Source organism: Oncorhynchus mykiss, chromosome 13 (genome assembly GCF_057628025.1).
Source record: "Oncorhynchus mykiss isolate SJ-2025 chromosome 13, ASM5762802v1, whole genome shotgun sequence".
NCBI classification, from domain to species: Eukaryota; Metazoa; Chordata; class Actinopteri; order Salmoniformes; family Salmonidae; genus Oncorhynchus; species Oncorhynchus mykiss.
This window is the reverse complement of record NC_143034.1, coordinates 80,490,407-80,510,775: the sequence shown is the minus strand read 5'-3', so window position 1 is coordinate 80,510,775 and position 20,369 is coordinate 80,490,407. Positions and strand designations below refer to the sequence as shown.

The following is a 20,369-nucleotide window of genomic DNA, read 5'->3' as shown; positions in this document are numbered from 1 at the left end:
ATTCTGCTGTAACTAACCTCCCTAACTCTGGACTTCTCCACTGTCTCCTGTTCTTTCCTTAGATTCTGCTGTAACTAACCTCCCTAACTCTGGACTTCTCCACTGTCTCCTGTTCTTCCCTTAGATTCTGCTGTAACTAACCTCCCTAACTCTGGACTTCACCACTGTCTCCCGTTCTTCCCTTAGATGCTGTTCTAACTAACCTCCCTAACTCTGGACTTCTCCACTGTCTCCTGTTCTTCCCTTAGATGCTGTTCTAACTAACCTCCCTAACTCTGGACTTCACCACAGTCTCCACTCTTCTAACATAGTTCATATCCTTGTCTTCTGATATATAAGTCATCGCTCATTTCATTCTACCACCTGATAGAATGGTAATGTATTGTATTCTACACCTGATAGAATGGTATTGTATTATATTCTGTACCTAATATAATGGTAATGTATTGTAGTCTATGCCTGATATAATGGTAATGTATTGTATTCTACGCCTGATAGAATGGTAATGTATTGTAGTCTATACCTGATATAATGGTATTGTATTGTATTTTATACCTGATATAATGGTATTGTATTGTATTCTATACCTGATAGAATGGTAATGTATTGTATTCTATACCTGATAGAATGGTAATGTATTGTATTCTATCCCTTGTATTCTTGTTAAGGGAAATATTATCAATAATGACTAATTATGTATACATTTCAATCAGGACTGACTAATCAGAATACTATTATGTTACTGTATAGATGTATGATTTTTTTTTTAACCCTAGTACTGACTATAATGTATGTAAATATAATCAAGAATTAGAACAATGACTGTCTGTTCCTTGGTAGAAATGAATGAATTTATAGCCAGACTGGCTAGAATGCTTTTTGCAGACCTTGGCTCGGAACATAAATTATCTAAGTCTTGAGAACCATACAGACATTGTACTGGAGCGGATATGAGACGGGGTAGTAAGAAAACTAATGACGTCATTTTCAGTTTATAATCTGTGGTAAACTGTATCATGTTCAGTACTCTCGAGAATAAATGCTGCTGATAGATTTTGAGACTTGTCTCTGTCCATTTCATGCAAATAAGAGTCTTACAAATTCTTAGGAATTGACAGAGTGTTTAATTTTAATTGGGTAGTAAAACAAATAGGAATGTAATTCCTGTAACAGGTGATAACTGTTTGTGGAGTAAAGCATGTGTATCTGCTGGTTTGAAATAAACTTTAGTGAATATTCTTTTTTTGAGACTGATTTATGTGATTAAAGAAAACTGTAGTATCCAATACGTGTACTTCACATGGATCTATTATGTATTTAACCTTAATGGATGGGTGGTGACTGTTGAGAATGCTAATGAATTCAGTGAATAGTTGGATATCATGAGGCCAGGCTCCTATAATGTCGTCTAGAAATCTGTAATAGAATGTAGGTTGATGTGGGCACTTGGCCAATGCCTCTCTCTCCCATTCAGCCATGTAAATGTTTACATATGCCGGGGCAAATTTCTTGCCCATAGCTGTTCCCTCCACCTGTAAGTAGTGCTTATCATTGAATATAAAGTCATTGTGTGTGAGGCTGATTTCTAATAATTGTAGTATTTCATTGTCTGGTCTACTGATATCTGGGTGTGCATGGAAAATATTTCTGACCGTCTGTACTCCTGTTGCTGTATTTATGTTAGTGTATAAGCTATCAATGTCTATAGTGAATATATATGTTTGGGAGAGAACAACTATGGGTTTGATCTTCTCAAGAAAGTGATAAGTGTCTGAGGTAGCTGGGGTGTCTAGTGGAGAGGGTTGATATGATGATCAATATATTGGGCTATGTTGTATGATTGGCTATTACAGTCTGATACGATTGGCCTGCCAGGAGGAACTTCATAGGGAATAGTCCAGGTTTATGGTTCTTTATGAATTTTGCAAAGCAGGTAAAACAGTCTAGGTGGTGGAGTGTCTGGTCCAAATAGAAAGTCTGGTTGTTTTTTCGTGATGTGCCGTTTTTCATAAAGTGTTTGTATGATTCTACGTAATTTAGTCTGGGTCTGTGGTTGTAGGCTGTTTCCTATTGGTACATAATACTTGGTGTTGGATAACTGTCTATTTGCCTCGTATGTGTATTGATGTTTATGTACGATCACTGTTTTAGATCCCTTATCTGCCGGTTTCAATATTATGTGAAGGTTGTTTATAAGTTATTTTATGGCTTGTCTTTTGATGCGGGCGATGTTGTCCTCTCTATCTGCCTGGGTGTGATAGTTGTGAAGGGTGTCTTGGTTGGTTCTGATTAATTCTTAAACATGAGGTCTGCTGTGGTTGTTGTCCAGTGTATCAGGTCTGTATCTCCAAGAGAAATGGGCCATGTGTGGTGATCTAACCGTTAATGACTGAGGTTTCGTTTTCGATCTGGTGAAAGGAGGTGTGAGTGGTTAATAATGGGGATGTAAATAATTGCATTTGGGAAAGTGACTCTTGCTTCCTTGTGCAATCTGTTTGATTGATGTTTTGTATGGGTCATTATCCATATCAAATCAAATCCATATCAAATCAAATCAAATCAAATCAAATCAAATTTTATTTGTCACATACACATGGTTAGCAGATGTTAATGCGAGTGTAGCGAAATGCTTGTGCTTCTAGTTCCGACAATGCAGTAATAACAAGTAATCTAACTAACAATTCCAAAACTACTGTCTTGTACACAGTGTAAGGGGATAAAGAATATGTACATAAGGATATATGAATGAGTGATGGTACAGAGCAGCATAGGCAAGATACAGTAGATGGTATCGAGTACAGTATGTACAAATGAGATGAGTATGTAAACAAAGTGGCATAGTTTAAAGTGGCTAGTGATACATGTATTACATAAGGATACAGTCGATGATATAGAGTACAGTATATACGTATGCATATGAGATGAATAATGTAGGGTAAGTAACATTATATAAGGTAGCATTGTTTAAAGTGGCTAGTGATATATTTACATCATTTCCCATCAATTCCCATTATTAAAGTGGCTGGAGTTGAGTCAGTGTCAGTGTGTTGGCAGCAGCCACTCAGTGTTAGTGGTGGCTGTTTAACAGTCTGATGGCCTTGAGATAGAAGCTGTTTTTCAGTCTCTCGGTCCCAGCTTTGATGCACCTGTACTGACCTCGCCTTCTGGATGATAGCGGGGTGAACAGGCAGTGGCTCGGGTGGTTAATGTCCTTGATGATCTTTATGGCCTTCCTGTGACATCGGGTGGTGTAGGTGTCCTGGAGGGCAGGTAGTTTGCCCCCGGTGATGCGTTGTGCAGACCTCACTACCCTCTGGAGAGCCTTACGGTTGAGGGCGGTGCAGTTGCCATACCAGGCGGTGATACAGCCCGCCAGGATGCTCTCGATTGTGCATCTGTAGAAGTTTGTGAGTGCTTTTGGTGACAAGCCGAATTTCTTCAGCCTCCTGAGGTTGAAGAGGCGCTGCTGCGCCTTCTTCACGATGCTGTCTGTGTGAGTGGACCAATTCAGTTTGTCTGTGATGTGTATGCCGAGGAACTTAAAACTTGCTACCCTCTCCACTACTGTTTCATCGATGTGGATAGGGGGGTGTTCCCTCTGCTGTTTCCTGAAGTCCACAATCATCTCCTTAGTTTTGTTGACGTTGAGTGTGAGGTTATTTTCCTTTATTGTTTATGCCCACCGAGAGAGCCACTATGCTGGTGTCTAAATGAACCTCTGTTTTCTCCAGAACCTTTGTGAAATGTTCAAATGTTGCTCCAGGGTAACTGTCCACTTGTATGTTTGGGTTATGAAATGGAGGGATTCTATTAACATTTGAGTCTCCCAAGACTAGAATTGGTTTATTTCCCTTAAAATTCCAATCCGCCACCTTGCCTTTTGGTCTGTCTTTATGGTACGATGGTTTCTGAAGGGTTGCTGGGGTTGGGGTTGATGCTGGGGCTGAGGCTGGGATTGGGGTTGATGCTGGGGCTGAGGCTGGGGTTGGGGTTGATGCTGGGGTTGATGCTGGGGCTGAGGCTGGGGTTGGGGGTTGATGCTTGGGCTGAGGCTGGGGTTGGGGTTGATGCTGGGGCTGAGGCTGGGGTTGGGGTTGATGCTGGGGCTGAGGCTGGGGTTGGGGGTTGATGCTGGGGCTGAGGCTGGGGTTGGGGGTTGATGCTGGGGCTGAGGCTGGGGTTGGGGGTTGATGCTGTGGCTGAGGCTGGGGTTGGGGTTGATGCTGGGGCTGAGGCTGGGGTTGGGGGTTGATGCTGGGGCTGAGGCTGGGGTTGGGGGTTGATGCTGGGGCTGAAGCTGGGGTTGGGGGTTGATGCTGGGGCTGAGGCTGGGGTTGGGGTTGGGGGTTGATGCTGGGGCTGAAGCTGGGGTTGGGGGTTTGTGCTGGGGCTGAGGCTGGGGTTGGGGTTGGAATTCAAACTGGGGTGAGTATGTTGAGGCGCCAGTTATACAGGGGTCTCGGACTGGCAGTGACATGGTGTCTTTTTGGGAGGGCTCAGATTGGTTGTTTTTGGGTTGTTGCCCATTGTTTTGTCCATTAATCGTCATTTTCCCCTGGAACTGCCCAGTCCTAATCTCCCCCCCTGATGTGGCACCTCCTGTTGGTGAGAGCAATAGAGGTGAAATCCTTTCCAAGATTTTAACTGAAACATTGCTGTGTTTAGGAGTTTTAACCAGGGGATAGGGGAGTGTTGCTATAACATTGAGGGTTTCTGGCTGCAGGCCCTATGGTGGAACTCAACTGGGGCCTGGATTAAATTAGAGGTGTTAGTGGTTATCAATTCAAGGTTGGAGCCTATGGTGGGCGATGGGGGACCAATGATACTTTGAATACTGTTCTCCTGGGTGGTCCCTGGGTTGTTTAATCTCTGTGGGTCATGAGGAGAAGTGGAGGTCGGGGTTCTCATAATCTCCTTTCCTTTTACTTTGGAAGAAAGGGAGAGAGTGGGGGCCATGTTGTTCTTAGAATGAGATGGGGAGGGAGTGGGGGCCATGTTGTTCTTAGAATGAGATGGGGAGGGAGTGGGGGTCATGTTGTTCTTAGAATGAGATGGGGAGGGAGTGGGTGCCATGTTGTTCTTAGAATGAGATGGGGAGGGAGTGGGGGGCCATGTTGTTCTTAGAATGAGATGGGGAGAGAGTGGGGGCCATGTTGTTCTTAGAATGAGATGGGGAGGGAGTGGGGGCCATGTTGTTCTTAGAATGAGATGGGGAGGGAGTGGGGGCCATGTTGTTCTTAGAATGAGATGGGGAGGGAGTGGGGGCCATGTTGTTCTTAGAATGAGATGGGGAGGGAGTGGGTGCCATGTTGTTCTTAGAATGAGATGGGGAGGGAGTGGGTGCCATGTTGTTCTTAGAATGAGATGTGGAGTTGTTTGGGCCAATATTGCTGACATCTATCTGTGTCTGCGAAGGTGCAACAGGGGAAGAGGGTGTTGAGGTACGGATCCCTATCTCAGTAGAAGATTGTTTCTGAGGAAGAGGAGGATACTGATTATTTGGCTTCTGGTTTAAAGAGCACTGTGCTGGGGAAGGGCGTGTCCCCAATGGGGATGATCGTTTTTGAGAAGCCTGATGCTTAACTAGAGGAGAGAACTTGGGTAATGGAGGGAAGTCCTCCAACGAGGATGAGAAAGAAACTGGTGCTGAAGTGGTGGGCAGAGAAATCAACTGTTGTGGGGCCTGGATTTGAGCTGAGGCTGTATGCCAGGGGTTCTGTTGTTGTTCCAGTGGACCGGGAGCCAATGTGGTTACTGAGGGGAAGGGGAGCTCTGTAGTGGGGTAAGAAAGGGTAGCCCTAGGGAGTTGTCTGTCGTGAGTTTCTAAGGAATGGTTCAACATTGTTTCCACTGTAGTGATGGTAGTGTGTGTCAGTTTGTGTGTGTATCTCTTATGCGCCCAGCCCACAACTATGTGCAATGCAAGAGTGTTGAATGTATTGGGTGGTTGTGTGAGTGATTTGATAACTGTCTGGTAGTGTATTTGTAATATGTTCATGTTATTGTTCATCCATTGCTGTGTGTTCTGTAGTACTTGGGTTGCAGTGTAATCTGTGGGTGAGGATGCCTTGATCTAATTGGTGAGTCTGCTCACCTGTCTCAGCATGCCACTAGGGAACCTTCGGCCTGAGATGGCTTTATCAATGATTGCTTTATGATGGATGGCCTGTATCAATTTGAAGTACAGTTTTGATGGTTGCCTGGTTGCCTCATCAGGGGGTTGGTTTAGGCGTGGCTGTCTGCTGAGAGGGGGGTGTGGGACTCTATTAGTGGGGGGTTGTAAGACTCTGTTGGTAAGGGGTTGTTGGGCTCTACTACTGCGTTGCTGCGTTACTGTACTCATAAGGGACTGCATGGTTTCCTATACCTGTTAGGGTGGGTGTCGTTCCCTAGTAGGGGCAGGACAGCATGCATTAACCGGACGGGTGTGTGTTTTAATTGCAAGATGTGAATTTCTTGGCAGCAGGAGACGATGTGCTGCTCAGTGGGGGTTCTTACCGCCTTGTTGTTGAGGCTGGGGTTTGAAATAGAGGTAGAGTCTGGGTGTTGAAGATGGAGGCCGTCGATGTTGGAGCCAAACCCTAAACGTATTTTTGTAACTCCTTGAGTAGATGTTGTTCAGTTCGCCTTGTTGAGGCTGGAGTTAGAGAGGTGGAGTCTGGATGCTGAGTCTGGGTCTTTTTATAACTCCTTGAGTAGATGTTGTTCAGTTCGCCTTGTTGAGGCTGGAGTTAGAGAGGTTGAGTCTGGATGCTGAGTCTGGGTCTTTAGAGAGGTGGAGTCTGGAGGCTGAGTCTGGGTCTTTAGAGAGGTGGTCTGGATGCTGAGTCTGGGTCTTTAGAGAGGTTGAGTCTGGATGCTGAGTCTGGGTCTTTAGAGAGGTGGAGTCTGGATGCTGAGTCTGGGTCTTTTTATAACTCCTGGGGTCGATGTTGTTCAGTTCGCCTTGTTAAGGCTGGAGTTAGAGAGGTTGAGTCTGGATTCTGAGTCTGGGTCTTTTTATAAGTCCTGGGGTCGATGTTGTTCAATTCTGTGGACTCAGATGTGCAGATTAAAAAGTTATGGGTTGCAGTTCGGGTACAGACTCTCCAGCTGGAGTGTTTTTCTCCCAGTTCCCTCTAGAAACCTCCACATCTTCAATTAAAACGTAACTTTTATTATCATATAGTTAAAAAAAAACAGGGTTGGGTTAGGGTTGGGGTTGGGTTGGGGTTGGGTTGGGTTGGGTTGGGTTAGGGTTGGGGTTGGGTTAGGGTTGGGGTTGGGTTAGAGTTGGGTTGGGTTGGGGTTGGGTTGGGTTGGGGTGAAGCCAGCATGTTGATGGACATGAGTCTAAGGTTTGAAGACATATAATTCATTCTGTATTGATGTGTTTTAACCAGACTTCTAGTCCTGTAAACAGAGAGAACAACATAAATGGAGTTGTGTTTAACAAGGTTTCATGTATGTTAATCATGTTCATTTGTATCTCTCTCTGTATGGCAGATTCTCAGTAGGTTTCCATGGTCCATTAACCTAACATGAGATATATAGAGATATATTGAACCTGGATCATCATAATGATTCTACATGTTATAGTATGAACCTGGATCATCATAATGATTCTACATTTATAGTATGAACCTGGATCATCATAATGATTCTACATGTTATAATATTCCATGGCCTTTACTGGCCAAAGGTTAAACTGCTGTTATGGTTATGATATACTATGGTGTTGTGTCACTAGACTTTGACCAAATATTATTGCATCCAAAGATCAACTGAACCTAGAACATAGATACAGAGACACTTGTCATCAGGAAGGTTCTCTCTCAGCACAACGGAAAATATCTCAATGACTTGACATGTTCTGGTTGTGAATTCAGGCTACAAGGTAAGAATCTTCCCAGGGATTATTATAAAGTGTGTAGAGACATTAAATGTCTGGTGTTATTTTAGTATAGTGAATGACAGTAAAACACTCAGATCTAACAGTCCATTTCACCTGGGACAGCTACGTGACAGTTCAATCATACTAAATGGCGCTAACTGGGTGTAGTCAAGTCACATTATAACATGTTGTTCATATAGCTAACTGGGTGTAGTCAAGTCACATTAAAACATGTTGTTCATATAGCTAACTGGGTGTAGTCAAGTCACAATATAACATGTTGTTCATATAGCTAACTGGGTGTAGTCAAGTCACATTATAACATGTTGTTCATATAGCTAACTGGGTGTAGTCAAGTCACATTATAACATGTTGTTCATATTGCTAACTGGGTGTAGTCAAGTCACATTATAACATGTTGTTCATATAGCTAACTGGGTGTAGTCAAGTCACATTATAACATGTTGTTCATATAGCTAACTGGGTGTAGTCAAGTCACATTATAACATGTTGTTCATATAGCTAACTGGGTGTAGTCAAGTCACATTATAACATGTTGTTCATATAGCTAACTGGGTGTAGTCAAGTCACATTAAAACATGTTGTTCATATAGCTAACTGGGTGTAGTCAAGTCACATTATAACATGTTGTTCATAGAGCTAACTGGGTGTAGTCAAGTCACATTATAACGTGTTGTTCATATAGCTAACTGGGTGTAGTCAAGTCACATTATAACATGTTGTTCATATAGCTAACTGGGTGTAGTCAAGTCACATTATTAAATGTTGTTCATATAGCTAACTGGGTGTAGTCAAGTCACATTATAACATGTTGTTCATATAGCTAACTGGGTGTAGTCAAGTCACATTATAACATGTTGTTTATATAGCTAACTGGGTGTAGTCAAGTCACATTATAACATGTTGTTCATATAGCTAACTGGGTGTAGTCAAGTCACATTATAACATGTTGTTCATATAGCTAACTGGGTGGAGTCAAGTCATATTATAACATGTTGTTCATATAGCTAACTGGGTGTAGTCAAGTCACATTATAACATGTTGTTCATATAGCTAACTGGGTGTAGTCAAGTCACATTATAACATGTTGTTCATATAGCTAACTGGGTGTAGTCAAGTCACATTATAACATGTTGTTCATATAGCTAACTGGGTGTAGTCAAGTCACATTATAACATGTTGTTCATATAGCTAACTGGGTGTAGTCAAGTCACATTATAACATGTTGTTCATATAGCTAACTGGGTGTAGTCAAGTCACATTATAACATGTTGTTCATATAGCTAACTGGGTGTAGTCAAGTCACATTATAACATGTTGTTCATATAGGTAACTGGGTGTAGTCAAGTCACATTATAACATGTTGTTCATATAGCTAACTGGGTGTAGTCAAGTCACATTATAACATGTTGTTCATATAGCTAACTGGGTGTAGTCAAGTCACATTATAACATGTTGTTCATATAGCTAACTGGGTGTAGTCAAGTCACATTATAACATGTTGTTCATATAGCTAACTGGGTGTAGTCAAGTCACATTATAACATGTTGTTCATATAGCTAACTGGGTGTAGTCAAGTCACATTAAACATGTTGTTCATATAGCTAACTGGGTGTAGTCAAGTCACATTATAACATGTTGTTCATATAGCTAACTGGGTGTAGTCAAGTCACATTAAAACATGTTGTTCATATAGCTAACTGGGTGTAGTCAAGTCACATTATAACATGTTGTTCATATAGCTAACTGGGTGTAGTCAAGTCACATTATAACATGTTGTTCATATAGCTAACTGGGTGTAGTCAAGTCACATTATAACATGTTGTTCATATAGCTAACTGGGTGCAGTCAAGTCACATTATAACATGTTGTTCATATAGCTTACTGGGTGTAGTCAAGTCACATTATAACATGTTGTTCATATATTCGTATATCGCGGTTATTTTACAATTAGTATATTTTTTATGTATAAGTTGTAAGTCGTCTTTCAGAATATCAGAACATTTGTTGTTTTCTAAATTCCAATGAGCTCCTGCTTCCTGTGTAATTTGGTATGAAACCACTGAACAGACTTTTCTTAACATTAATATTATGAACTGAATTCAGTAACAGCATCATAATATCATACCTGTTGAACAAAGCAACACACTAGAATGAGATAAATTATTAAAAGAGAAAGTGAGACATTATTATTAATATTATTATATATTATTATTATTATTATATTATTATTATTATTATTATGGACAAAAGGTGAAAAATATAAATCAGGACTACATATTCATGTGATGCATTAAATCACCTGACTGTTTGGATGTGTCTGTTAGTAAATGTTTTATTTCTAAGAGATAATGAATAAAAGAGAACATATGACCTTCAAGAATTACTGTGTTAACCACAACCAACATGTTGGATCCCTGTTTAGTTGTCACTGTGTTAACCACAACCAACATGTTGGATCTCTGTCTAGTTGTCACTGTGTTAACAACAACCAACATGTTGGATCTCTGTTTAGTTGTCACTGTGTTAATAACCACAACCAACATGTTGGATCTCTGTCTAGTTGTCACTGTGTTAACCACAACCAACATGTTGGATCTCTGTTTAGTTGTCACTGTGTTAACCACAACCAACATGTTGGATCTCTGTTTAGTTGTCACTGTGTTAATAACCACAACCAACATGTTGGATCTCTGTCTAGTTGTCACTGTGTTAACCACAACCAACATGTTGGATCTCTGTTTAGTTGTCACTGTGTTAACCACAACCAACATGTTGGATCTCTGTTTAGTTGTCACTGTGTTAACCACAACCAACATGTTGTATCTCTGTTTAGTTGTCACTGTGTTAACCACAACCAACATGTTGGATCTCTGTTTAGTTGTCACTGTGTTAACCACAACCAACAGGTTGGATCTCTGTTTAGTTGTCACTGTGTTAACCACAACCAACATGTTGGATCTCTGTTTAGTTGACACTGTGTTAACCACAACCAACATGTTGGATCTCTGTTTAGGGGTCAGTGCTCTAAAATGAGTCTCTCTGGGGAGAGAGAGGAGGGGGACCCTGCCTCTAAAATGAGTCTCTCTGGGGAGAGAGAGGACGGGGGCCCTGCCTCGAAAATGAGACTATCTGGGGAACATGACACCAAAGCTAAGAGGTGAGATTACAATGTTGTTTGTTTCTAAAACGTGTTTCCACAATTTTTTCACATTTGTTATTTATCAGACAGTATTGCTCAGGAGAACCTTGTCTGTAAAATATTGTTGTTCTAAGATTTTAATTCATAGTTTTTTGTGTATGAATTTTTGTTTCGCAAAATGCTATATAGCTGTAATGGAATGTTTGTATCCTGTATATTAGACTGTGATATGTGGTTGTGTCACCAGCAAACACGCACACCTCTATAAAATTTTAGCATGACACAATCATTTAGCCTTTTAATTATGATCTAATATGTTGGCAGGCATAACTTTATAGTTTTTATTCTGATCGTTGTTACAAGCTGAATTCTGACAATATATCCGTTATATCAACACACTCTTCACTCCTGTTTAAACCAAAATGGTTCTATCTTCCTAGAATATACAGAACCACTAAAGTTCTATATAGAACCCTTTGTAGGAGGTTAGGAAGTGTCTGAGTATACAGTATATATAGAATAGATATAGAACCCTTTATAGGAGGTTAGGAAGTGTCTGGGTATACAGTATATATAGAATATATATATAGAACCCTTTATAGGAGGTTAGGAAGTGTCTGGGTATACAGTATATATAGAATATATATATAGAACCCTTTGTAGGAGGTTAGGAAGTGTCTGAGTATACAGTATATATAGAATATATATATAGAACCCTTTGTAGGAGGTTAGGAAGTGTCTGAGTATACAGTATATATAGAATATATATAGAACCCTTTATAGGAGGTCAGGTAGTGTCTGAGTATACAGTATATATAGAATAGATATAGAACCCTTTATAGGAGGTTAGCCTGTCTGAGTATACAGTATATATAGAATATATATAGAACCCTTTATAGGAGGTTAGGAAGTGTCTGGGTATACAGTATATATAGAATATATATATAGAACCCTTTGTAGGAGGTTAGGAAGTGTCTGAGTATACAGTATATATAGAATATATATATAGAACCCTTTGTAGGAGGTTAGGAAGTGTCTGAGTATACAGTACATATAGAATAGATATAGAACCCTTTATAGGAGGTTAGCCTGTCTGAGTATACAGTATATATAGAATATATATAGAACCCTTTATAGGAGGTTAGGAAGTGTCTGAGTAAACAGTAAATATAGAATATACAGTGCCTTGGGAAAGTATTCGGGCCCCTTGAACTTTGCGACCTTTTGCCACATTTCAGGCTTCAAACATAAAGATATAAAACTGTATTTTTTTGTGAAGAATCAACAACAAGTGGGACACAATCATGAAGTGGAACGACATTTATTGGATATTTCAAACTTTTTTAACAAATCAAAAACTGAAAAATTGGGCGTGCAAAATTATTCATTCAGAGATTTAAGCCCCTATGAAGATTCTAATGATGAACTTTAAATGCTTTTGGGAAACTGGACCCTGGATAAAAACATCTGCTAAATGAATAAAATGTCAAATATAAGTGTTTTACATACAGAGCTCATATTACTGTATTGAATTATTATATTAAAATATTTAAATATTGATGTTAAAAGTGCATCATTTATACAGATCCTTATTAACCATGTATTTATTTGTTACATTTGACTGTATAATATATTATTACTGTGTAAAACCTAGCAGTACTACTGATTTCACTGAGAATGAGACAGATATATATTAATACTGTGTAAAACCTAGCAGTACTACTGATTTCACTGAGAATGAGACAGATATATATTATTAATGTGTAAAACCTAGCAGTACTACTGATTTCTCTGAGAATGAGACAGATATATATTATTAATGTGTAAAACCTAGCAGTACTACTGATTTCACTGAGAGTGAGGCAGATATATATTATTACTGTGTAAAACCTAGCAGTACTACTGATTTCACTGAGAATGAGACAGATATATATTATTACTGTATAAAACCTAGCAGTACTACTGATTTCACTGAGAGTGAGGTAGATATATATTATTACTGTGTAAAACCTAGCAGTACTACTGATTTCTCTGAGAGTGAGGCAGATATATATTATTACTGTGTAAAACCTATCAGTACTACTGATTTCTCTGAGAGTGAGGCAGATATATATTATTACTGTGTAAAACCTAGCAGTACTACTGATTTCTCTGAGAGTGAGGCAGATATATATTATTACTGTGTAAAACCTAGCAGTACTACTGATTTCACTGAGAGTGAGGCAGATATATATTATTACTGTGTAAAACCTAGCAGTTCTACTGATTTCACTGAGAGTGAGGCAGATATATATTATTACTGTGTAAAACCTAGCAGTACTACTGATTTCACTGAGAGTGAGGCAGATATATATTATTACTGTGTAAAACCTAGCAGTTCTACTGATTTCACTGAGAGTGAGGCAGATATATATTATTACTGTGTAAAACCTAGCAGTTCTACTGATTTCACTGAGAGTGAGGCAGATATATATTATTACTGTGTAAAACCTAGCAGTACTACTGATTTCTCTGAGAGTGAGGCAGATATATATTATTACTGTATAAAACCTAGCAGTACTACTGATTTCTCTGAGAGTGAGGCAGATATATATTATTACTGTGTAAAACCTAGCAGTTCTACTGATTTCACTGAGAGTGAGGCAGATATATATTATTACTGTGTAAAACCTAGCAGTACTACTGATTTCTCTGAGAGTGAGACAGATATATATTATTACTGTGTAAAACCTAGCAGTACTACTGATTTCTCTGAGAGTGAGGTAGATATATATTATTACTGTGTAAAACCTAGCAGTACTACTGATTTCTCTGAGAGTGAGGCAGATATATATTATTACTGTGTAAAACCTAGCAGTTCTACTGATTTCTCTGAGAGTGAGGCAGATATATATTATTACTGTGTAAAACCTAGCAGTTCTACTGATTTCACTGAGAGTGAGGCAGATATATATTATTACTGTGTAAAACCTAGCAGTACTACTGATTTCTCTGAGAGTGAGACAGATATATATTATTACTGTATAAAACCTAGCAGTACTACTGATTTCTCTGAGAGTGAGGCAGATATATATTATTACTGTGTAAAACCTAGCAGTACTACTGATTTCTCTGAGAGTGAGGCAGATATATATTATTACTGTGTAAAACCTAGCAGTTCTACTGATTTCACTGAGAGTGAGTCAGATATATATTATTACTGTGTAAAACCTAGCAGTTCTACTGATTTCTCTGAGAGTGAGGCAGATATATATTATTACTGTGTAAAACCTAGCAGTACTACTGATTTCTCTGAGAGTGAGGCAGATATATATTATTACTGTGTAAAACCTAGCAGTTCTACTGATTTCACTGAGAGTGAGGCAGATATATATTATTACTGTGTAAAACCTAGCAGTACTACTGATTTCTCTGAGAGTGAGGCAGATATATATTATTACTGTGTAAAACCTAGCAGTACTACTGATTTCTCTGAGAGTGAGACAGATATATATTATTACTGTGTAAAACCTAGCAGTACTACTGATTCACTGAGAGTGAGGCAGATATATATTATTACTGTATAAAACCTAGCAGTTCTACTGATTTCACTGAGAGTGAGGCAGATATATATTATTACTGTATAAAACCTAGCAGTACTACTGATTTCTCTGAGAGTGAGGCAGATATATATTATTACTGTATAAAACCTAGCAGTACTACTGATTTCTCTGAGAGTGAGGCAGATATATATTATTACTGTATAAAACCTAGCAGTACTACTGATTTCACTGAGAGTGAGGCAGATATATATTATTACTGTATAAAACCTAGCAGTTCTACTGATTTCTCTGAGAGTGAGGCAGATATATATTATTACTGTGTAAAACCTAGCAGTACTACTGATTTCTCTGAGAGTGAGGCAGATATATATTATTACTGTGTAAAACCTAGCGGTACTACTGATTTCACTGAGAGTGAGGCAGATATATATTATTACTGTGTAAAACCTAGCAGTACTACTGATTTCACTGAGAGTGAGGCAGATATATATTATTACTGTGTAAAACCTAGCAGTACTACTGATTTCACTGAGAGTGAGGCAGATATATATTATTACTGTGTAAAACCTAGCAGTACTACTGATTTCACTGAGAGTGAGGCAGATATATATTATTACTGTGTAAAACCTAGCAGTACTACTGATTTCTCTGAGAGTGAGGCAGATATATATTATTACTGTGTAAAACCTAGCAGTACTACTGATTTCTCTGAGAGTGGGGCAGATATATATTATTACTGTGTAAAACCTAGCAGTACTACTGATTTCACTGAGAGTGGGGCAGATATATATTATTACTGTGTAAAACCTAGCAGTACTACTGATTTCTCTGAGAGTGAGGCAGATCTATATTATTACTGTGTAAAACCTAGCAGTACTACTGATTTCTCTGAGAGTGGGGCAGATATATATTATTACTGTGTAAAACCTAGCAGTACTACTGATTTCTCTGAGAGTGAGGCAGATATATATTATTACTGTGTAAAACCTAGCAGTACTACTGATTTCTCTGAGAGTGGGGCAGATATATATTATTACTGTGTAAAACCTAGCAGTACTACTGATTTCACTGAGAGTGGGGCAGATATATATTATTACTGTGTAAAACCTAGCAGTACTACTGATTTCTCTGAGAGTGAGGCAGATCTATATTATTACTGTGTAAAACCTAGCAGTACTACTGATTTCTCTGAGAGTGGGGCAGATATATATTATTACTGTGTAAAACCTAGCAGTACTACTGATTTCTCTGAGAGTGAGGCAGATATATATTATTACTGTGTAAAACCTAGCAGTACTACTGATTTCTCTGAGAGTGGGGCAGATATATATTATTACTGTGTAAAACCTAGCAGTACTACTGATTTCTCTGAGAGTGAGACAGATATATATTATTACTGTGTAAAACCTAGCAGTTCTACTGATTTCTCTGAGAATGAGGCAGATATATATTATTACTGTGTAAAACCTAGCAGTACTACTGATTTCTCTGAGAATGAGGCAGATATATATTATTACTGTGTAAAACCTAGCAGTTCTACTGATTTCTCTGAGAGTGAGGCAGATATATATTATTACTGTGTAAAACCTAGCAGTTCTACTGATTTCTCTGAGAGTGAGGCAGATATATATTATTACTGTGTAAAACCTAGCAGTACTACTGATTTCTCTGAGAGTGAGGCAGATATATATTATTACTGTGTAAAACCTAGCAGTTCTACTGATTTCTCTGAGAGTGAGGCAGATATATATTATTACTGTGTAAAACCTAGCAGTACTACTGATTTCTCTGAGAGTGAGGCAGATATATATTATTACTGTATAAAACCTAGCAGTACTACTGATTTCTCTGAGAGTGAGGCAGATATATATTATTACTGTATAAAACCTAGCAGTACTACTGATTTCTCTGAGAGTGAGGCAGATATATATTATTACTGTATAAAACCTAGCAGTTCTACTGATTTCTCTGAGAGTGAGACAGATATATATTATTACTGTATAAAACCTAGCAGTTCTACTGATTTCTCTGAGAATGAGGCAGATATATATTATTACTGTGTAAAACCTAGCAGTACTACTGATTTCTCTGAGAGTGAGGCAGATATATATTATTACTGTGTAAAACCTAGCAGTACTACTGATTTCTCTGAGAGTGAGGCAGATATATATTATTACTGTATAAAACCTAGCAGTACTACTGATTTCTCTGAGAGTGAGGCAGATATATATTATTACTGTGTAAAACCTAGCAGTACTACTGATTTCTCTGAGAGTGAGGCAGATATATATTATTACTGTATAAAACCTAGCAGTACTACTGATTTCTCTGAGAGTGAGGCAGATATATATTATTACTGTGTAAAACCTAGCAGTACTACTGATTTCACTGAGAGTGAGGCAGATATATATTATTACTGTGTAAAACCTAGCAGTACTACTGATTTCACTGAGAGTGAGGCAGATATATATTATTACTGTGTAAAACCTAGCAGTACTACTGATTTCACTGAGAGTGAGGCAGATATATATTATTACTGTGTAAAACCTAGCAGTACTACTGATTTCTCTGAGAGTGAGGCAGATATATATTATTACTGTGTAAAACCTAGCAGTACTACTGATTTCACTGAGAGTGAGACAGATATATATTATTACTGTGTAAAACCTAGCAGTACTACTGATTTCACTGAGAGTGAGGCAGATATATATTATTACTGTGTAAAACCTAGCAGTACTACTGATTTCACTGAGAGTGAGGCAGATATATATTATTACTGTGTAAAACCTAGCAGTACTACTGATTTCTCTGAGAGTGAGGCAGATATATATTATTACTGTGTAAAACCTAGCAGTACTACTGATTTCTCTGAGAATGAGGCAGATATATATTATTACTGTGTAAAACCTAGCAGTACTACTGATTTCTCTGAGAGTGAGGCAGATATATATTATTACTGTGTAAAACCTAGCAGTACTACTGATTTCTCTGAGAGTGAGGCAGATATATATTATTACTGTGTAAAACCTAGCAGTACTACTGATTTCTCTGAGAGTGAGGCAGATATATATTATTACTGTGTAAAACCTAGCAGTACTACTGATTTCTCTGAGAGTGAGGCAGATATATATTATTACTGTGTAAAACCTAGCAGTACTACTGATTTCTCTGAGAGTGAGGCAGATATATATTATTACTGTGTAAAACCTAGCAGTACTACTGATTTCACTGAGAGTGAGGCAGATATATATTATTACTGTATAAAACCTAGCAGTACTACTGATTTCACTGAGAGTGAGGCAGATATATATTATTACTGTGTAAAACCTAGCAGTACTACTGATTTCACTGAGAGTGAGGCAGATATATATTATTACTGTGTAAAACCTAGCAGTACTACTGATTTCTCTGAGAGTGAGGCAGATATATATTATTACTGTGTAAAACCTAGCAGTACTACTGATTTCACTGAGAGTGAGGCAGATATATATTATTACTGTATAAAACCTAGCAGTACTACTGATTTCACTGAGAGTGAGGCAGATATATATTATTACTGTGTAAAACCTAGCAGTACTACTGATTTCTCTGAGAGTGAGGCAGATATATATTATTACTGTATAAAACCTAGCAGTACTACTGATTTCTCTGAGAGTGAGGCAGATATATATTATTACTGTGTAAAACCTAGCAGTACTACTGATTTCTCTGAGAGTGAGACAGATATATATTATTACTGTGTAAAACCTAGCAGTACTACTGATTTATCTGAGAGTGAGACAGATATATATTATTACTGTATAAAACCTAGCAGTACTACTGATTTCTCTGAGAGTGAGGCAGATATATATTATTACTGTGTAAAACCTAGCAGTACTACTGATTTCTCTGAGAGTGAGGCAGATATATATTATTACTGTGTAAAACCTAGCAGTACTACTGATTTCTCTGAGAGTGAGGCAGATATATATTATTACTGTGTAAAACCTAGCAGTACTACTGATTTCTCTGAGAGTGAGGCAGATATATATTATTACTGTGTAAAACCTAGCAGTACTACTGATTTCTCTGAGAATGAGGCAGATATATATTATTACTGTGTAAAACCTAGCAGTACTACTGATTTCTCTGAGAATGAGGCAGATATATATTATTACTGTGTAAAACCTAGCAGTACTACTGATTTCTCTGAGAGTGAGGCAGATATATATTATTACTGTATAAAACCTAGCAGTACTACTGATTTCTCTGAGAGTGAGGCAGATATATATTATTACTGTATAAAACCTAGCAGTACTACTGATTTCTCTGAGAGTGAGGCAGATATATATTATTACTGTGTAAAACCTAGCAGTACTACTGATTTCTCTGAGAGTGAGGCAGATATATATTATTACTGTGTAAAACCTAGCAGTACTACTGATTTCACTGAGAGTGAGGCAGATATATATTATTACTGTGTAAAACCTAGCAGTACTACTGATTTCTCTGAGAGTGAGGCAGATATATATTATTACTGTGTAAAACCTAGCAGTACTACTGATTTCTCTGAGAGTGAGACAGATATATATTATTACTGTGTAAAACCTAGCAGTACTACTGATTTCTCTGAGAGTGAGGCAGATATATATTATTACTGCATAAAACCTAGCAGTACTACTGATTTCTCTGAGAGTGAGGCAGATATATATTATTACTGTGTAAAACCTAGCAGTTCTACTGATTTCTCTGAGAGTGAGGCAGATATATATTATTACTGTGTAAAACCTAGCAGTACTACTGATTTCTCTGAGAGTGAGGCAGATATATATTATTACTGTGTAAAACCTAGCAGTACTACTGATTTCTCTGAGAGTGAGGCAGATATATATTATTACTGTGTAAAACCTAGCAGTACTACTGATTTCACTGAGAGTGAGGCAGATATATATTATTACTGTGTAAAACCTAGCAGTACTACTGATTTCACTGAGAGTGAGGCAGATATATATTATTACTGTCTAAAACCTAGCAGTACTACTGATTTCTCTGAGAGTGAGGCAGATATATATTATTACTGTGTAAAACCTAGCAGTACTACTGATTTCTCTGAGAGTGAGGCAGATATATATTATTACTGTGTAAAACCTAGCAGTACTACTGATTTCTCTGAGAGTGAGGCAGATATATATTATTACTGTGTAAAACCTAGCAGTACTACTGATTTCTCTGAGAGTGAGGCAGATATATATTATTACTGTGTAAAACCTAGCAGTACTACTGATTTCACTGAGAGTGAGGCAGATATATATTATTACTGTCTAAAACCTAGCAGTACTACTGATTTCTCTGAGAGTGAGGCAGATATATATTATTACTGTGTAAAACCTAGCAGTACTACTGATTTCTCTGAGAGTGAGGCAGATATATATTATTACTGTGTAAAACCTAGCAGTACTACTGATTTCTCTGAGAGTGAGGCAGATATATATTATTACTGTGTAAAACCTAGCAGTACTACTGATTTCTCTGAGAGTGAGGCAGATATATATTATTACTGTGTAAAACCTAGCAGTACTACTGATTTCTCTGAGAGTGAGGCAGATATATATTATTACTGTGTAAAACCTAGCAGTACTACTGATTCACTGAGAGTGAGGCAGATATATATTATTACTGTATAAAACCTAGCAGTACTACTGATTCACTGAGAGTGAGGCAGATATATATTATTACTGTGTAAAACCTAGCAGTACTACTGATTTCTCTGAGAGTGAGGCAGATATATATTATTACTGTATAAAACCTAGCA

The 20,369-nt window shown here is 38.1% G+C and overlaps 2 protein-coding genes across 5 annotated transcripts in view; one reads left to right on the top strand and one right to left on the bottom strand.

The window, feature by feature from the left end:
- LOC118937868 (stonustoxin subunit beta-like) overlaps nucleotides 1-20,369 on the bottom strand; it is a 397,513-nt gene that overhangs the window by 130,284 nt on the left and 246,860 nt on the right. The gene's annotated exons all lie outside the window — the stretch shown is intronic.
- The window catches only part of LOC110512533 (NLR family CARD domain-containing protein 3-like), a 223,892-nt gene that overhangs the window by 172,683 nt on the left and 30,840 nt on the right, over nucleotides 1-20,369 (top strand). Inside the window, exons 1-2 of one of the 3 annotated variants that reach the window (XM_036939589.2) lie at nucleotides 7,750-7,876; nucleotides 10,911-11,054. In XM_036939589.2, coding sequence (XP_036795484.2) covers nucleotides 10,927-11,054 — 128 coding nt within the window. In that variant the 5' untranslated portion in view covers nucleotides 7,750-7,876; nucleotides 10,911-10,926. Of the gene's footprint in view, nucleotides 1-7,749; nucleotides 7,877-10,910; nucleotides 11,055-20,369 lie in introns of those variants that run through there. The other 2 variants (XM_090197869.1, XM_090197870.1) reach the window with 2 other exon arrangements.